Source organism: Culicoides brevitarsis, chromosome 2 (assembly GCF_036172545.1).
Source record: "Culicoides brevitarsis isolate CSIRO-B50_1 chromosome 2, AGI_CSIRO_Cbre_v1, whole genome shotgun sequence".
NCBI classification, from domain to species: domain Eukaryota; kingdom Metazoa; phylum Arthropoda; class Insecta; order Diptera; family Ceratopogonidae; genus Culicoides; species Culicoides brevitarsis.
In genome coordinates this window covers 27,335,522-27,353,637 of record NC_087086.1, presented here as the reverse complement: position 1 = coordinate 27,353,637, position 18,116 = coordinate 27,335,522, and the positions used below count along the sequence as shown (strand labels likewise).

Genomic DNA, 18,116 nt, shown 5'->3' with positions numbered 1-18,116 from the left:
TTATTATTTTAAAATTTTACGAAAAAAAATTAATATTTAAAATAAAGCACTTTTCAATTTCATTTTTTTTTCAATAGGAAAATATTTTCCGACCGGCTTTTTGATATTTTTCACAATTTTAATCAAAAACAACAATTTTTAATAGAGTTTTTAATTAAATTTGATTTTTTCTTAAGTTTTTCTGTTAAATTTTTACAAATATTTCCAGAAAACAGAACAAAAACTTTAAAAAATAATTAAAGAAAAGTGCAACAAATTATGCAATTTTCCAAGAATTTTCTTTTTTTTGCCGTACGATTCAGTATTGCCACTAAATTAAACGACCAGATAATTTTCGAGTAAATTGGGGACACAAAATTTTCAGAAATTTTCTTTGTTACAACTGATAATTAAGATAAAAATAAAATAAATAAAAAATATTATTTATTGAATTAAAAATTAAATTTAAAAAATTAATTTAAATTTTTTTTCCAAAATAGAAAAAATCAAGAGCATCTGGTCACCCTACTAAAATTAGGGCTAACAATCCACGTAAAAAGCGCTAAATAAAATAGACGCCCAAACAAAAACAAATCAGTCGCTTGTTCTTTATTGCATAATTTTTTGTTCATTTTCGGTGAATCCACCGCTCCAAAAATACTTAAAAAATATAATTTCGTCCCGTGAACCGTCCCCACAATGAACTAACTCGGCATTTCGTGTAATTAAGTGGCAGCTGTTAACTTAGAACATCACTTAGAATCGCACAGCCTTCAATTATTCGAATTTGGTATCGGAATTTATGTCATCACTCAACGAGTTTCGAGCAACATAGAAGAAAATCTACGAAAAAAATACTGAACTAGAAGCGCGTCAAAAGTCGAGATGGGCGGGTGTTTCAGCAGTGAAGAGGAAAAAAAAGTTCCGTTGCAAGTCAAAGGATGTACAGACGTTTTTTGGCTAATTGTATTCATTCTGTTCGCATTGGGAATGGCAGTAATTGCTGTGAGTAGACTTTTAAATAATAACACAATCGATTCTTTTTTTTCGCTATTTCCTTCGTTCGGTCGTTCCGTGTGAATGTACTTGAAGTTATTCCGTGTTGTGCCGCTCCGTGTGTATGGAACTACCATAAAATCCATCTATTGTTTAAATTTTCGATATACGCAACTACGCGCGATTCTTCATAATTACCTCATATGATTCGTCACTCACGTTTTAATTTAATAAATGCGGTTTTTGATGATAATCTCTCGCGCCGCCCGTATGTGGTGCTAAAAAAGGGATGGATCCAGTTTATTGGTGTTAGGTGTGTGATGTCATCATTAAAAACATAATTTATTGCTGATTTGGGCTTTTTTTTTAAAGAAAAAATAAAGTTTTGTTCTAACTTTGGGACACAAAAATTTTCCAAGAGGAAATTTTGATAAAATAATTTTAAAAATTCAAAGATTTATTTTTTTAATTTTAAAAATTAGACCAAAAAATTTTTTAAAATAAAAAAAAATATATTTAATCACATTCAATATTTATAATCAAAATTTAATTAATTAAATTATTAATAAAATTGAAAAAAAAAATAAATAAAATTATTTATTTCGTAATAAAAAAAAATATTCAAGTAATTAAAATTTTTCGTGATAATGTAATTAAAAGTTTAATTTAATTTTTTCAAATTAATAAATTTTTAAATTTAATTTTTTTATTTTTTAATTTAATTTAATTTTTTTTTTATTTTTTTAATTAATTTGAATAAATTTAATAATTATTTTAAAAAATTAAATTATTTAAAATGAATTTAGAAAAATTAAAAATTTAAAAAAATTGTAATTAATTAAAATAATCATATCGAAATTTTTATTTTATTTTTTACTAAAAATTTTAAATAATTTTTGTGATTGAAAAGAAAATTATTCATTCAAAAAATTTTCATGAAATTAATTTTTTTTTAATAATTTTTAAATTATTTTTCGTGATTTTTTTTACTTGAAATATTTTTAAAATAAATTAATTAAAATTTTAATTAAAATAAAAATAAAATTTAATTTAATTTAATAAAATATTAAATCCTTATGCCTTAAAAATATAAAAAATATTGACAAATGGTCAAAAAATTTTTTATATTTTTTTAATTTAATTTTTTTTTTAAATTTTTGAAATTAATTTTAATTAATTTAATTTTTTTTTTTTAATTTTTTTAAATAAATTTAAAGCAATAAATTTAGTCATTAAATTTAATTTTTTCACCTTAAATTTCAATAAAAATTTTAAAAATAATTTTTAAAGCCCCATTTCATGCCCTGACCAGAATTTTCAATTAAAACATCATCTCGCCTCTTCTCATTTTGTATCTAATTGAGTATTTTATTACTTCCATACACATGAAAGACACACAAAACACGACATCAACATCAATATCTAACACAATATATCTCATTTTTTATCTTCAAGGTCTTCTCATTCGTGTACGGGAATCCGCTGCGTGTGATTAACGGCTACGACTCGTTCGGCAATACGTGCGGCGTGAAGAAGAATACGAAATACAACAATTTCCCGCTGAGTGGTCGTGATACGAGCGAGGAAAAGTACCTGTATTTCCTGAATCCCAGCGAGCTGTCACATTCCTTGAAAATTTGCGTAAAACGGTGTCCCAAGCAAACTTTGAACAACACCCAACAATTGTACAACTACTACAAGGAACACGAGCACAAAGGCGTCAAATATCAGGGACATCGTTATTGCCGCTACGATTTTGACTACGAAGAGTTGATCCGGAACCCCAATCGCGATTACAGTAGTTCACTTGGGCCATGTACCGTTTTTCCCGTGTACAAGGGACGCTCGATTTTGAACCGATGTGTGCCCACGGAATCAGCTGGCATCGCAAAAGTCACGGAATTTTATCGATTATTGAACAATTTGGACTTGGTGCAGCAAATTTTGCAGGATTTCTACAAGTCATGGGGATATATTTTGGGAATTTCCGCAAGTGCCGTCATCTTTTCCGTCGTTTTGATTTGTTTGATGCACTGTTTGACGCAAATTGTGGCCTGGATCATTTGTATTTTCGTCGCGATCGCCAGTGTTGTCATCACAATTGTCCTTTGGAAGAACTATTATGAGGTGAAATCCGAAGTGGATGCCTTGAAGGACGCCAATTACTTGGATACGATCTTGAGAAATGAGACAGCGATCTTCGTTTTGGCCATAATTGCCACTGTGGTCATGATAACGATCATTATTTTGGTTTTCATCATCAAAGACAAGATTAAGGGACTTGCGGCGTTGTTTGAAGAAGCTGGAAAATGCATGTTGCAACTTCCGGGGCTTGTTTGCCCGCCATTTTGGGCATTTTGCTGTCTCTTGTTGTACATCGCCTTTTGGTTGACCGTCGTGATTTGCTTGGCATCCGCTAATTATCCGTTCCAGAAGCCCATTATCCCGTTGGAAGCTGCCAAGGGAGATATTTTCGCCAATTCAACCGACTTGCAACCGCAAAATAACACGGGATCAGGCGATTATCGGTCACTTTTCGCCGTGGAATATGTCGAATCGAAAATTTTGAAGCACATGACAATTTACTACCTCATCGCGCTCATCTGGGTCTCGGAATTCATCTTTGCCTGTTCCCAAATGGCCATTGCCGGTGCCGTGGCTTATTGGTATTTCAAAATTCCCACCGATTCGCCCGTCGCCAAAGCAAGTTCGAAACTCGTCAAGTACCATTTGGGCTCTGTGGCGAAAGGATCTTTGCTCATCACGCTTTTTAAGATCCCCCGATTGATCCTGACCTACTTGTATGCCAAGATGAAGGCAAAGAAGGGCGAAAGTGGATGTGCGGAATGTGGATTGAAATGTTGCATTTGCTGTTTTTACTTGTTGGAGAAGTTTATTCGGTACTTGAATCATAATGCGTACACCGTGATTGCCATTGAGAGTTTGAATTTCTGTCCGGCAGCGGGAGTTGCGTGGAATTCGATGGCTTCGAATGCCTTGCAAGTGGCGACAATTAACGGAATTGGCGATTTTATATTGTTTTTGGGAAAATTGGCAGTGGCAGCAGTTTGTGGTTTAATTGCTATTTTTGTGCTCAAGGGAATGGAAGAGATTCAGCAGTATATGGTCGTGGCAGTTTTCATCTCGATTATTGCCTTCTTCATTGCTCACATTATTTTGTCACTTTATGAGGTGAGTTTTTTATTGATATTTTTTTTTTATAAATTTTTTAAATTTTTAAGGATTTTGATCAAATAATTCTGAAAAAATTCTCAAAATAATTTTTTTTTTAAATTAAAGAAAAAATCTAAATTTAAAATTTTTTAGACAAATTTTCAAATCAGAATTTATTTTAAATTCTTAAGAAACTGAAGTTTTGAAAAATTCAAAAATTATTTAAGAAATTATTAAAAATTTTAAATTTTGTGAAAATTTTAACAGCTTGAAGTAATCGCAGCTTTGAAAATTGTTAAAAAATCATTTAAGGTTAACAATTTTGAAAAAATAATTAAAAAAAAAATTTTTTTTTAAACGAAATTTAGGCCGCTCCAAATTTTTTTTGAACTTTTTGTCCCCTGCCCCATTTCAAAAGCCGAAAATCCAATGGGGCAAAATAAAAAAAAAGTTTAAAATTTCATCAAAATTGACTGTTTTTTGGCCCTTTTTAATATTTTTTCAAGAAATTTCTCAAAATTTTTTTAAAAAATTATTTAATTTTTAGAATTTTTGATGCCCCCCCCATTTTGAACAAAAGTTTTTGGGACAAAAAGTTCGAAATAAATTTGGAGCGGCCTTATTCATAAAATAATTGAATTAAAAATCGTATTTTGACATGAATTTTCTTCTTTAAAATTTTTTTCAAAAAAATTATTTTTCAAAATTTTTCGATAATTATTTTTACGAAAATTTTTCGTTTAAATTTTTAACCTGAAATACTCTGAGATATATTTTAAATTATCAAATCTCAATGTAGATACCACAAAATCAACTCAAATATTGGTTAATGACAAAAAACTGTTGAAATTTTGTCATTTTGTATGAAAAAGTATTTCAAATTTTTTTTTTTTTTTGTCCTATGCCCCATTTTAAAAGCCGAAAATCTAATAGGGCAAAATAAAAAAAAAAGTTAAAAATGTTATCAAAAAAAATTAAAAATTTTTTTGGCCTTTTTTCATATTTTTCAAAGAATTTTCAAAATTTTTTAAAAAAAAAAAAAGTTTTTGGGACAAAAAGTTCAAAAAAAAAAAAATTTGGAAAAATTTTTAAAAAGTTTTAAAGTTTTTTAAATTATAATTTTAATGAAAATTATTTTTAAAATTTTATTTTATTAAAATCAAAACTTTTTTTTAAATTACGGTAATTTTTGAATTAAAATTTTAAAATTACAAAAAATCGTAGTTCTCAAAAAAATTTAAAAATCCGTCTTTTAAAAGTATACAAATTTAAAAAAATTAAAATAAAAAACTTTTGAAAAAAAAAAACATTTCATAAAATTTCAAATAATTTTGGAACTAATTATGTTTTCAAAATATAAAAATTCATAAAAAAATATTTGAGTCAAAATTGTAACTTTTTGTTCAATCATTAAAAATGAAAGCTCTAAGAATTTTTAAAATAAATAAAATTTTAATTAAAATTTTTAAATTCACAAGTGCGTAAATTCATCTAAATTTTAAAATTATTTGAGATATTTTGTTAAAAAAATCCGAAAATTTTGATTTTTTGACCAATTTTTGTAAAATTATCTAAAATTTTTAATAAAATTTAAATTTTTTTAGCTCGATATTAAAAAAAAAACCGAAAAAAATTTCTAATTTTTTTCCAGATGGTCGTTGACACCCTCTTCCTCTGCGTGTGCGAAGACAAAAACATCAACGGTCTCGGCGGTCGCTGGAAGGAAAGCAATCTTGCTCACTTGCTTGGAGAGGAACCGGCGCGCAACGGACACAGCGAAGTGGACGCCATCGAAGCGCCCATGCAACAAGTCGAGTTAGCTCCAATCACGCGTCAACCATTCCACTACACCGAAGATGCTCCGCAACCCAAAATGCCTTTCCATCACACCGTCGACGAATAATCTCAAGAAATCTCAAGAAACCAGGCATCGTGCCTTTTTACTCAATCAGTGTTTTCTATACAAATTTTAAGATATTTAAGAGTTTTTCTACAAAATATTATATTGACGTGTTGCTTGTACTGCAAAAGTATTATTCATGCACAAAATGGCATTTTACATTTTTTATTAAAGAATAAATCTGTGTCTTTTTAATGTTAAACGATAATTTTCTTTATTTAAATTTAATTTTTAGGCATCTTCTTCGACAAATCCGTTATTTGCCGCCATGGACTTTCGTTTTTTGGGCTTCGGACCACTACTCGAAGCACCTCCTTCCTCTTTAATTTCCTTTTTGAGTAATTCCTTCGCCTTATTTGCCAATTTGTCGCCTTGGAAGATCTCGTTGAACGGATCCAAGCTGTAACTCACCTTCGGTTTGGTCACTTCATGTGCCACTTTTTGCTCCGTTCTGTTCATATAACGATATTTTGCGGTTTTTCGCAGTTGTTGCCGATACCGTGCCGGACTAATGTAGTCGGGATTCTCCCACAATGTCTCGCCGCTGAAGGAATCTTCGAAAATTTTCACGGGATTCATCACGAAACGCGGTCCAATCTCACTCAAAGCCCCGTCTTCCGACAAAATCTGGTAATGTCGGAACCAAATGCGTTTGTCCAAGTAAACAAAGGTGTAAACGCGATCGACGAACGGCTGACTTTTCGGATGATGGTTCGGAACGCCAAAAACTTGTGTCAAAAGCTCTTTAATAACTTTTAAAAATGGCTCCTTGTTAAAATCGTCGTTAAACGAAAGCAACGGGCGACTTCCTTTCAAGCAATTTCCCACGAGACGCAGTTCGCCCATCGTACTGAGACTCTCGATGAGGAATTTAACCGACGGACCTTCGGGCATGCTCGAAAGCCACATGTACAAGTCGCGTTTGTGACGTCCTTCGAAGAGCAACGCTTTGTCGCAGTGTTTCATCTCGCCCATTTCATTTATCACGGAAAATGTCTTCCATCGTTCCATTTTTGGCTCGGCTTTGTGATGCGGCATGAGAGTTTTCAAGTCCCGCAATAAATGGCGATCGCGGTGACTGATGCCACGAGCACACAAAACCAAAACGCGACGCTTGTTCTTCCATTTTGACTGGAAAAAAGCAAGAAAATTAATAAAACACGCCGGAAAAATGAATTAAAACTCACCTTTTTGGCGTAGACATCGGCATCCGAATCTTGTCTCACAATTTTCGCTGGCGGCAAAACCTCTGGCTTCTCCTTTTCTGTGATTTCAGCATTTTTGCGCTTCTTTCCGCCTTTTTTAAGAGCTTTCTTTGCTATTCTTCCCATTTTAAACCTCTAAATTACCGCAAACTAAAATAAATTCTTGATTTGTTTTGGTCCACACGTGTTTATCAATGACATTCGTCTCACCTGAATTAGCGTGAAGGTGAATTGCATGAATTAGCAGGTATCAATTTTGAACAAATAACAGATTTTCACGGATTTACCGTCGCAAAAAAGGATATTTTACCTAATTTGAAGGAAGAAAAGGACATAAAAATAGTTGTAAATTATAAATTAAGGTACGCACAAAGGAAAAACATCAAAAAATTACCTTCAAACACTTCCACATTCGCAAAAATCGGGATTTTAAGTGAGCAGTGGTCTTGTTTTGCGTCGTTAGCTTCCTCACAGAAGAAAATTTGGCATTTTTTGCATGAAAATGAGGAAAACTCGGGTTTTCCGGTGGTTTTTTATGGTTTTATAACCAAAAATTGTCTGATTTTTCGATTAAAATTAATTTCCGTGAGATTTTTGCGAATTTCTTGTGGAGAAAGTTTCGCGTCATTCCTTTGTTTCCACTTGAAAAGTGACATTAACGATTTTTTTCTCTGTTTTTTCGCAGGTCACGGTGTAAATAATCAGCAAAAAGTCGTAATGACGGAAAATTTCGTGGGTAAAGCGGTGTCCATTCACTGCAAAAACGGCATGGGCATCTTCCAGGGCCACATAAAGACAGCAAGTGCCACCAAAATAACGATAATTCGTGCATTTCGCAACGGCATCCCGCTGAAGAAGCAAGACATGGAAATTACGATAAATGCCAGTGATATTGAGAAGTTGGATCTCATTCCGAATCAGGCGCCGGGCACGTCATCCTCGTCATCGAATGGTGTCGGCAGTGTTCCTACTCCAACGCACGTGATTAGCAAACCGACGCCAATTAAAAAAGTACCGAGTGACGAGTCTGCCACAGCATTTGCCAGCATGATTGGAGCGATGTCCCGCACGAAAATTGGCTCGGGCAATGGAAAATCGGGATTTAATGCGACAACAGCGACGAATAAATCACCACCGAATGAGCCGAACAAAGCAAATGCGCAAAAAACGAAGAGTAAGTCGCCGACTACCGTTCGAAACGGCAGCAATGGCACGGAAAATAGCAAAAAACAGTTCAGCAGTAATGGTTTCGAGTACAACAATGGACGTTCGAAGCCGATTGATGTGCCGCGGAACAATCAAAACGCGACGCCGTACAAAAATGACAGACAGAAGAAGCAACGTGGGCAGCGATATAACAGAAATTCAGCTTTTGGCACGCCCGTCGATGACTCCACGATGGATGAAGAGTTCGATTTCGAGAAAAATCTCGCACTTTTCGACAAACAAGCGATCTGGGATGAAATAGAAAATGGTTCGGCGACGGAAAAACCGGATTTGCTGCGACAAACAAACTTCCTGCAATCGCAACAACCCAAAAAATACCGCCACGACGAAAATGTCATCTCATCCAAGCCTCCGCAATACCGTCAAATCGTCACGGAATACAAAGACGTCGAGGAATATGTCACGGATGATGGTCTCGTGATCCCGGCACTGCCCAAAAAGCTGCGGGATCGCGTTCAAACACTCGCCGAAGAGCACGGGCTCTCGTGGGAGCGCCAAAGTGATATGTTGGCACGCGGTGCCACGGAACTCGCATTACTATTGCTGGGCGGATCGCGTCGTCTCATTCCCAAAAACCAGCATCAATGGCCTCTCATAACGATCATCTGCGATGAGCCGTTTAACGAACGCATGGGTGAAATTGCGTGCATCACGGGACGCCAACTTGCCTCGCATGGCCTCAAAATAATGCTGCATATCCGAACAACGACCATCACGGAGCGCCCGAGCAAGGAACTCGAACTTTTTACCGATACAGGAAACGATTTTTGTTACACGGTCGAGGAATTGCCGCAATCTGACTTGGTTATTTTGGCGGTGCGGAAGACGGAACTCACGAAAGAGCTGACGGAATGGATTGCCAGTAATCGATCGACGGTAATGGCGATTGATCCGCCCGTGGAAGGCATCAAAAATGTCGGCGTCAAATGCTCGCTTTTGCCTATTTTGCCACTTGCGGGACTCAAGAAGGAGGCATGCGGGCGTTTATACCTTTGCAATCTCGGGATACCGCTGAAATTTTATCGCGACTCGGGAATCAAGTACAAATCACCGTTCGGCTCGAAGTTTGTCATTCCATTGCACGAGGACACGCCAGCGGTGTTGCCCGCAAAATCGAGTGTCTAATCGCTGCGGATGACGACAGGTGTCGAATTTGATCTCTTCCTAATTTTTTTTCTCCTGATTTAACTTCTTTGACGACTTTTATAAGAAATTTTTATTGTTTTGTCTGCGATAGCCAACAAAAATTGTTACAAAATCCCTTTTTATAAGAAAAAAATCTCTTTTTAATTTAAAAAATGACAAATTTGCCAAAAAATAATAAAATTATTGCTTTTAACGACACCTAAAAAAATTCAATTTTTTAACTGCTTCGATCCAAAAATGGTTGATTGACCAAAAATTCCAACGGAAGTTTCAACGGATTGAAATTCGGATCGCCAAAAATGCTTTTTAACTCCATTGCCTGGTCTTGGGTAAACTCCTCGAACGTGTTTGATGTCAATAATTCCTCTAATCTCCGCAAATCTTTCTGTCCCTGAGGACTTTCCACTTCAGCTAATACTTCGTTGACGGCTTCTTGTATCACATTGATGTCTTCTGCCCGCCATTCCGGACAAGGTTCACCTTTCATCATTTTCGCGAGATTCTGATAAATCGCACTGAGGTACACGGGATTTGGATTTCCTGACGGAATATTTTTCTCCAAACTTGAAATTGCTTCGATCGCTAAAGGGATTTCGTGTTTGAGTTCGTCGCGTGACGGAGCGAGGATTTCCGCGATTTTGTTGATTGGTGTGTGAAAAGTTTTTGTTTCCATTTCGGCACGAAGTTGGGCCTTGCGGGCAAAGTCATTGATGAATTTGGTGATGTCGGCGGGATCGTAGTCCTTCCATTCCGGGTTCGCAAGAAAGTCTTTGTCTTCGAAATTGATGCCTAAGGACAGGCGGTTTAGGATTTGTTTTGTGAGAGTTCGTTTGTTGCGGATTTTTCTGAAGCGTTGGGGATTTTCAGAAGTGCTGGAAGTCGTCGGAAATGACGAGTTTTCGTTTGTTTCACTGGATTCCATTTGAGTTTTTATTTGTAAATAGTCCCAGTGTGAAAAGGTATTGGATTTAGGGATTGCAAAAATTTGCTCGAGGTTCGTGGATTGAAGCTCGAGTTTCGAGATTACGGAGTCCTGGCTTTTTTGAAATCATTTTTTTTCGATTGCCGAGAAATGAATAATATTTTTTGAAAATTAAAAATATTCATAAATTTTTTAAAATGAAAATTAAATTAATTAGTTTATACCAAGGGTTGTTTATACCAAGTTAGTTGTAATTCAAATATTTTTTTTATATTCGAAAATTCGTCAATAAATTTCACTCGTTATGAAAACCTTTGAAAAAACAACAAATGATGAAAACGATGAAATCCATATGATATCTCTCATTACAGAATATAAGGAATAATTTTTCAAAAAATCTATGTGAAGAACACAAAAGTTCAAAGATACAACGATTCCATAAGACAACGTTTATATCCGTATTATTTACCACAAAGCACAAAGGAGATCAGCAGCAGTGTCTTTAGAGGAAATTTTTGTCACTGATAACGGAGTGTCTTTCACTCTTAAGGCAATTATTAAACATTCATTGGTCGAAATGAAACCAAAGTAAGAAACCTATTTTGCTTTTATTTAAATTTAAGCTATGGCTTCCATGGAATAGATGCCAAAGAAATCAAATTCAAGTAAAAATATTAAAATACAATGCCCACAATCACCAAGAGGTTGTCGTCCAATTTCAACCACAATAAACGACTGATGTTACAAATCGATGAAAGAAAACAATTCTGGATCATCCACGGGTCCCACGTCAAAGATCATTTCATTTTATCGTGCTAACACACTGACGGGGAGAAACACGACCTAGTACGCGTAATAAGAAAATTAATTTAAAAAGGAGATATAGAATTGATTTGAGAGATGAGAAATCAAATCAAAATATAGGAACTTTGTTTGTGAAATTTGAATTATTTTTAATATACAATTTTTCAAGCGTTTACCTACAAAAAACACAAAGGATAAAAAGTATAAAAAGTCAAGTGGTAAATATTTTTTTGTATTGCTCGTCGTTTATTTTTTTTTAAACGTGAATTGAAATGAAATTAGAATTATTTAGTTCATATGATATAAGATGAGAACAAAAGAAGAAAAAAAACATTTTTCTTACATAATCCTTAAGTATTTTCTGCCTTTATGGAAAATTCATAAAAAATTATCAGATATTATTAATCACGATAGATCTTCAGATCACTAAAAAATATTTCTTAAAATATAATTTCTATCAAAAAAAATTTTTTTTACAATATTTTGAACATTTTGTAGAACTTGAAGCTCTTATGCTCAATCTCGAGCTTCAAGTACGAGTTCAACAACAAACTTACGATCCCCATTTAAAATTAAAATGCTTATTGGGACACGAAAGTTCACCCGCTAATTCAAATTTTACGGCACGTCATCGTACGGAAAACGCTACAGCCTGCACGAGATATACGTCACACAGCAGTACGTGTCTTACGTGTAAAATCAACTCGCAACCAATATTTTGACTCGATTCAGGAAAATTCACTGAAACTCGGTGAAAAAAATCGTAATTAAAGCATTTAACGGGCAGTGTTATCCCCAAAAGCAGTTCAAATCGTGAAAACTAAACGCGTCAAAGTCAAATCCAGTGGAAAACTGTGAAAAATCACACGTAAAATCATGCAAAGCCAAATAAACGCCATCGATCGTGCAAGATTGCAAAACAAAGGCCAAAACGAGGGTCAATTATCAAACATGGGTGAGTAATGCCTTGTTTGGCTCGATAAAAACCACAAATCCGCCACTTTTGACGCTTCGACAGGCGAATTACGTGGCACGGAACGGCAGGTTCACGTTCAAGGCCGTTATCTCGCCACACAAATCATAAAATCAATAGAAAAAAAAGAATGCAGACGTCTGTGTATTCGTACATAGCTAGAGATATTTTTTTTTTCGCTTATTATTATCATTATTGATCGATGGAATTTTCTCACACAGGTTTGCTAGAATTGGCTCACAAGGAATATCAGAATGTGGATTACGAGAATGCGGAACGTCATTGCATGCAATTGTATCGTCAGGAGCAAAATAACACGGGAGTATTGCTTTTACTTTCGTCAATTCACTTCCAATGTCGACGTCTGGAAAAGTCGGCGCAATTTTCGACATTGGCAATTCAACAAAATCCCTTGTTAGCGGAAGCTTATAGGTGAGTTTTTCGATAAAAACGATTTTTTCGACAAAAAATGATGAAAAATTTACTTTTTTTAGCAACTTGGGAAATGTTTTCAAAGAACGCGGACAATTACAAGAAGCCTTGGAGAATTACAAACATGCTGTTCGATTGAAGCCCGACTTTATCGATGGTTACATCAACTTGGCAGCCGCCTTGGTTGCCGCTCGCGATATGGAACAAGCTGTTCAGGCCTACGTTACGGCATTACAATACAATCCAGTAAGCAATTTTTCGACATTTTCCGCTAAAAAATTATTTTTAACACAAAAATTTGCATTTTAGGACCTTTATTGCGTTCGCAGTGATTTGGGTAATTTACTAAAAGCTCTCGGAAGATTAGACGAAGCCAAGGTAAGTGACCTCCGTACCATTTCCTTCTGTAATGACTTGGTGGAAGTGGGCTCTGTACTATTTTTTGTTTGGTTTTGCAACATTTTTTTCGTGTGACTGGCGTTCGAATGTGGATTGTGGATGAATGGCGTTGAAAAAAAAGTTAATTTCTTAAGAGAAAAAATTGCCATTTGCAGTCGTCTCTGCGAAAATTCCAATGAAAAACGACTCATTCATACATAAAAGCGTAAAAAAACTCAAAAAAAGCGTAAATGGACAAAAAATCTGCCTTCAAATGGAATGTTAGCAAAGTAATGAATTTTAAAAAATCTACTTTTCTGACATTCGATGTAAATTTGTCCCTGCGTAAGAACGTAAAATAACGAAAAATCAGTCAAGATAGGGAAATAAGTTGAAAGAGCGTAGGAAAAAGTCACTTTTTTTTGTATCAAACACCTCCACGACTCAATACCTCCCATCAGTTAACACTCACACGCTAATGAACCATCTTCATTGTCGCTAAATTTCGTACCTTTTAGTTGTGCTTATCATTAATTTTAAGATAAAAGGCGATTGCAAATGTGATATTTCCTAGTTTTTTCGCGAATTTTTAAAAAAATTTCAAAAAAATTAAAAAAAAACAAAATTATAAAAAAAAATTTTTAATTAAAAAAATTTTCAATTTTCCACAAGAAATTCATCAAAAAATTAAAAAAAAAATTTTTTTGAACAAAACAAAAAATTATCAATTTTTTACGAATTAAAAAAAAAATTTTTTTTCGACCATCAATAAATTAAAAAAAAATTAAAAATAAATTTATAAAAAAAAAACAAAAAAAAAAAATTTTTTTTAATTAAAAAAATCATCAATTTTCTTGAATTTTGAATTTTTTTGAATTTTTTTATTAAAAAAAAAATTTTTTTTTAAATAAAAAAAAATTATCAATTTTTTGCGAATTAAAAAAAAAATTTTCGACCATCAATAAGTTTAAAAAAATACTTAAAAATAAATTTATAAAAAAAAATTAAAAAAAAATATTTTTTAACTAAAAATTTATAAAAGAATTTAAGAAAATAACTTTTTTTGTGTGAATCACGATGAATTTTTAGTTATTTATTTTTTTTTTTTGAAAATATTTTTTAATTTTATTTGCCTCACCATTCATTTAAATAATCAAAATTCTCGTAAAATGTGCTTTTCTTGTAGCTTTTTTGTAATAAAAAATTTAATTTAATTTAAAAAAAGTAATTATTAATCAAACTCACTCATCAAAAAAATCAAAAAATTAATAAAAAAATACAAATTCAATTCAATAAAATCATTTCATTCCACAAAACAAAAAAAAAAGTTAAAAAATCCTAGGTTTAAGTCAAAAAACGACAAAATCTACAGAGAAAAAAGTCTAAATTGATCACCTTCTCGCCTTCTAAACAATGATTTCAGTGGGACAGCCGTTATTTAAAAAGTAGATAAAAATCTAAAAAATTGAACTCTTTTTGCATCACTTGGTAAAAAATAAATATTGTAGTTCGCGCGAAACTCTCCAGTCACTCTTCTTTCCGAAAACGCGACAGGTAAAGTATAAAAATCCAAAAAAATAATTAAAAAAAAGTACAAAAAAAATTAAAAAAAAATGGAATAGGTTGCAAATCACAATATTTTTTTTTTGAATTGGACAAATCAAGGACATTGTCAGTAATTCACATGAAAAAAAAAATTGCGTAAATTTTTTTGCTTTAATTTTTGGCGTAATTCAATTTTTTTTGTGACATAATTTTAAATCAAATAAAATCAGCGTAAATTGCATGCAAATAAAAATAAAAGAAAAGTTTTTAAAAGAAATTTTACTTTCTTGCCGGCGTAAATTGTATTTTGAGCTCATAAAAGACACTTGCGTAACGAAAAAATTTATCGAACGATGCGAGCACATGTATTCATAAATAAAAAAAAAACTTCTCAAAAAATCGATAAAATTGATGCTTTTTAATTTTATCCGATTTTTTGAGGATTTATTTTCATCTTTTTTATCCTATAAATAAAAATTGTTAACTTTTCAGCTGCTTTTGAGTGAAAAGCTGTTCGAAGTTCATTCGGCAGTTTTTTAATTCAATTTTTCCCGAAATTTCTTGCGATTGTCCTCTCAAATTTGAATTAAAGCGCATTAATAAATGACAAATTCAAGTCGTGATGTATTTTTCTAACGCAATTTTTGTTTTTTATCTTTTTTCTCCCTCCATTCCCCACAAAAAAAAATTGTGTGATTGTCAAATTATTTTGAAATCATTCAAAAAAAAAAAAAAAAAAAAAAATCCAGGCTTGTTACTTGAAAGCGATTGAGACGCGCCCAGACTTTGCCGTGGCATGGAGCAACTTGGGATGTGTTTTCAATGCGCAAGGAGAAATTTGGTTGGCCATTCATCATTTTGAGAAGGCAGTGGCATTGGATCCAAATTTCTTGGATGCTTACATCAATTTGGGAAATGTCTTGAAGGAGGCAAGGATTTTTGATCGGTGAGTAGAAGATTTTTTTTTATAATTTTACATAAGAGAATTTAAATTTATGGACAAGAATTGAACAATTTTGGACTATTTAAGACTGAAATTTCGTTTTTTGTGTGAAATCGATGACTTGAATAATTAAAAAATAATTAACTTTTTATTTGTAAAAAATAAAAATTAATCGAAAAGTCAAATTTCGAGATTTTTGAGACGATCACAGATTTTAGTAGCCAGAATTTTAGTTTTAAAATATTTTTTTAAAGAAAAAAAAAAAAAAAAATAAGAAAAATTAAAAATGTTTTAAAATTAATTTTTAAATGTGTTAAATTTTATTTAAATAATTTTTCAAAGTGAAAAATTTTAAAAATATTAAAATAATTAAAAAAATAAAATTAATTATTTTAACATTTTTTTTTAAAATAATTTGAAATCAAAAAATAAATTGTAAGATTTTTATGTAATATTTAAAAAAAAAATTAATTTTTTAAAGATTTTAATGAGAAATTTTTATATTTTTTTTTACATTTAATTGAAAATAATGAATATCAAAAATTAAAAAAAAATCAATAATTTTCACAAAAAATTTTTTTAAAGAAAATATTATGTCGAAATACGGTTTTGAATACAAAAAATTGAAAATTTTCTAAAAAATTTCTTGAAAAATTATAAAAATACACCAAAAATCCGTAATTTTTGATGAAATTTTTAACTTTTTTTTTTCTATTTTGCCCCATTGGATTTTCGAATTTAAAATGGGGCATAGGACAAAACTATTGAGTTTCATTTGGAGCGGCCTAAATTTAAAAAAATAATAAAATTAGTAAATCTTTATTAAAAATTTTATTTAACAATTTTTTTTTTATTTTAGTAAAATTTTTTTATGATTTTAATTTTATTTTAGCTCAAAAATCTTTAAAAAAAATATTTTTTACATTTTTCGACTATGATAAATGTAAAAATTTCTTAAAATTATTCAATTTAAAATCAATTTCTGACACCTGTCACTCATAAAACCCAATTTTTCATAAATTTTCAAATAATTTTCCCACTCATTCATGCATAAAATTGCTCGCTAGACTATAAAAAGAAGACACCGAATGACCATTTTCCACGTCTTAGTGTAATTTACTCTTCATCGGTTATTCCCGACGGCGCATGCGTTACCGAAATAATACCTATACCCAAAACAAATGAACCGATTGGGAATCTCGGGAAGTTCTTCGTACTCAACATAAACAACATTGGTGCACGACACGGCAAGATAAGTAACTAAGGCAACACACTTGTGTTTATGTGAGGCAGGCAGGCAGGCAAGACAGGCAGCACATGTGAGACGTGTGCAGTGATAAGGATGTTTGTGCGTAAATAACCGATTCGACAGAAAATTAGGGTAAAATTTTCCACAACGTCGTTCAGTCGTGTCAGTAGCAACTAGATTAGTCTTCACTATCGCACGCGTTCATCTCGCGCTCTCTCTTCCTATATACACAAACAAATAATAATAATAAATAAATATTAAATCACTCGCACCAAAAAAAAAAAAAAAACAAGAAATCTTCTTCTCTACTTTTCTCATAGAAAAAAAAATATTAATTTTGTGACAAGTGAAAAGTTTTTCTCTCTCTTCTTCCTCTATCAAAAAAAAAAAAAAAAAATTGTAGCACAGTTCCTTAAATTGATACATAAAAAAAAATAAGTATCATCATGAACAACAATAACCGTAATAATAATAAAATAAAATAAAATAATAGAAGGAAGAAACAAAAAAAAATTACTGCAGAATTTTTTCTGTTATTAAAAAAGTTAGCAACTCGTTCCCTCTAAATTAATTAAATATTACGTTCGTTGTTGCTGCTGTCGGTCACGTTCAATCTCTGCATTATTGGTCCAAAAATGAGCCAACATCATCATCGTTCGGTTTAATTGATTGTTGGCAAACAAAATTTTCAAACGCGAGCGAACAATGAGCAATAAATAGACTTTTCATAATTGAGCCAATTTCGCCAGCCAACTAGGAGATGGAAATAAGCGTCGTCGTCGCGCGACTCGTGTAGGAGTGAATAATAAAATAAATAAATTACCGAGCACAAATTTATTACTTTTGGGTCTTATTAGACAAGGAAATTTTTTTTTCATGTAATTTTTTTATGTTTTGTTTTTTTTTGTAGTCAGCTGTTACCTTTGAAGAAAACATGAATGATAGGAAAAGTGACGGATTTTTGTTAATGAAGTGGGATTACCGCGGGAAAATTAATTATTTTTTTCGTGTTTTGGTATTTTTGCGATTAATTTGTTACATTTTTGGTACAGTGAATTTTCGTTTGATTGATGATGACGCGTGTTGCGGTTTTACAAATAGACGTTTTGTGAGACGAAATTTTGTTTTTACTTTGAATTTTAATTATTTTGTGTTTTTTTTGGGTTGAATATTTAATTTGAATGACGTGTTTTATGAGGTGCAAGTGGTTTGAAGGCAATAATTTTAATTCTATTTTCAGATG

The 18,116-nt window shown here is 32.1% G+C and overlaps 4 protein-coding genes across 4 annotated transcripts in view; 3 read left to right on the top strand and 1 right to left on the bottom strand.

The window, feature by feature from the left end:
• Positions 1-555: 555 nt before the first annotated feature.
• Positions 556-6,052, top strand: LOC134832718 (choline transporter-like 1). The gene is made up of 3 exons (XM_063846841.1): positions 556-984; positions 2,431-4,167; positions 5,801-6,052. The coding sequence occupies exons 1-3, from the start codon at positions 865-867 to the stop codon at positions 6,050-6,052; spliced, it is 2,109 nt and encodes a 702-aa protein (XP_063702911.1). The 5' UTR covers positions 556-864.
• Positions 6,053-6,161: 109 nt separating this feature from the next.
• Positions 6,162-7,453, bottom strand: LOC134832719 (ribosome biogenesis protein BRX1 homolog). The gene is made up of 2 exons (XM_063846843.1): positions 7,237-7,453; positions 6,162-7,180 (listed from the first exon to the last, which is right to left on the bottom strand). Exons 1-2 carry the CDS (start codon positions 7,378-7,380, stop codon positions 6,281-6,283), a joined length of 1,044 nt encoding a protein of 347 aa, XP_063702913.1. The 5' UTR covers positions 7,381-7,453; the 3' UTR covers positions 6,162-6,280.
• A 51-nt stretch (positions 7,454-7,504) lies between these two features.
• Positions 7,505-9,606, top strand: LOC134830682 (enhancer of mRNA-decapping protein 3). The gene is made up of 2 exons (XM_063844238.1): positions 7,505-7,616; positions 7,940-9,606. Exon 2 carries the CDS (start codon positions 7,972-7,974, stop codon positions 9,604-9,606), a length of 1,635 nt encoding a protein of 544 aa, XP_063700308.1. The 5' UTR covers positions 7,505-7,616; positions 7,940-7,971.
• A 2,444-nt stretch (positions 9,607-12,050) lies between these two features.
• LOC134828352 (UDP-N-acetylglucosamine--peptide N-acetylglucosaminyltransferase 110 kDa subunit) overlaps positions 12,051-18,116 on the top strand; it is a 29,862-nt gene continuing 23,796 nt past the window's right edge. The window contains exons 1-5 of the mRNA XM_063841295.1: positions 12,051-12,308; positions 12,548-12,758; positions 12,821-13,004; positions 13,068-13,136; positions 15,431-15,627. Coding sequence (XP_063697365.1) covers positions 12,230-12,308; positions 12,548-12,758; positions 12,821-13,004; positions 13,068-13,136; positions 15,431-15,627 — 740 coding nt within the window. The 5' untranslated portion in view covers positions 12,051-12,229. The remainder of the gene's footprint in view (positions 12,309-12,547; positions 12,759-12,820; positions 13,005-13,067; positions 13,137-15,430; positions 15,628-18,116) is intronic.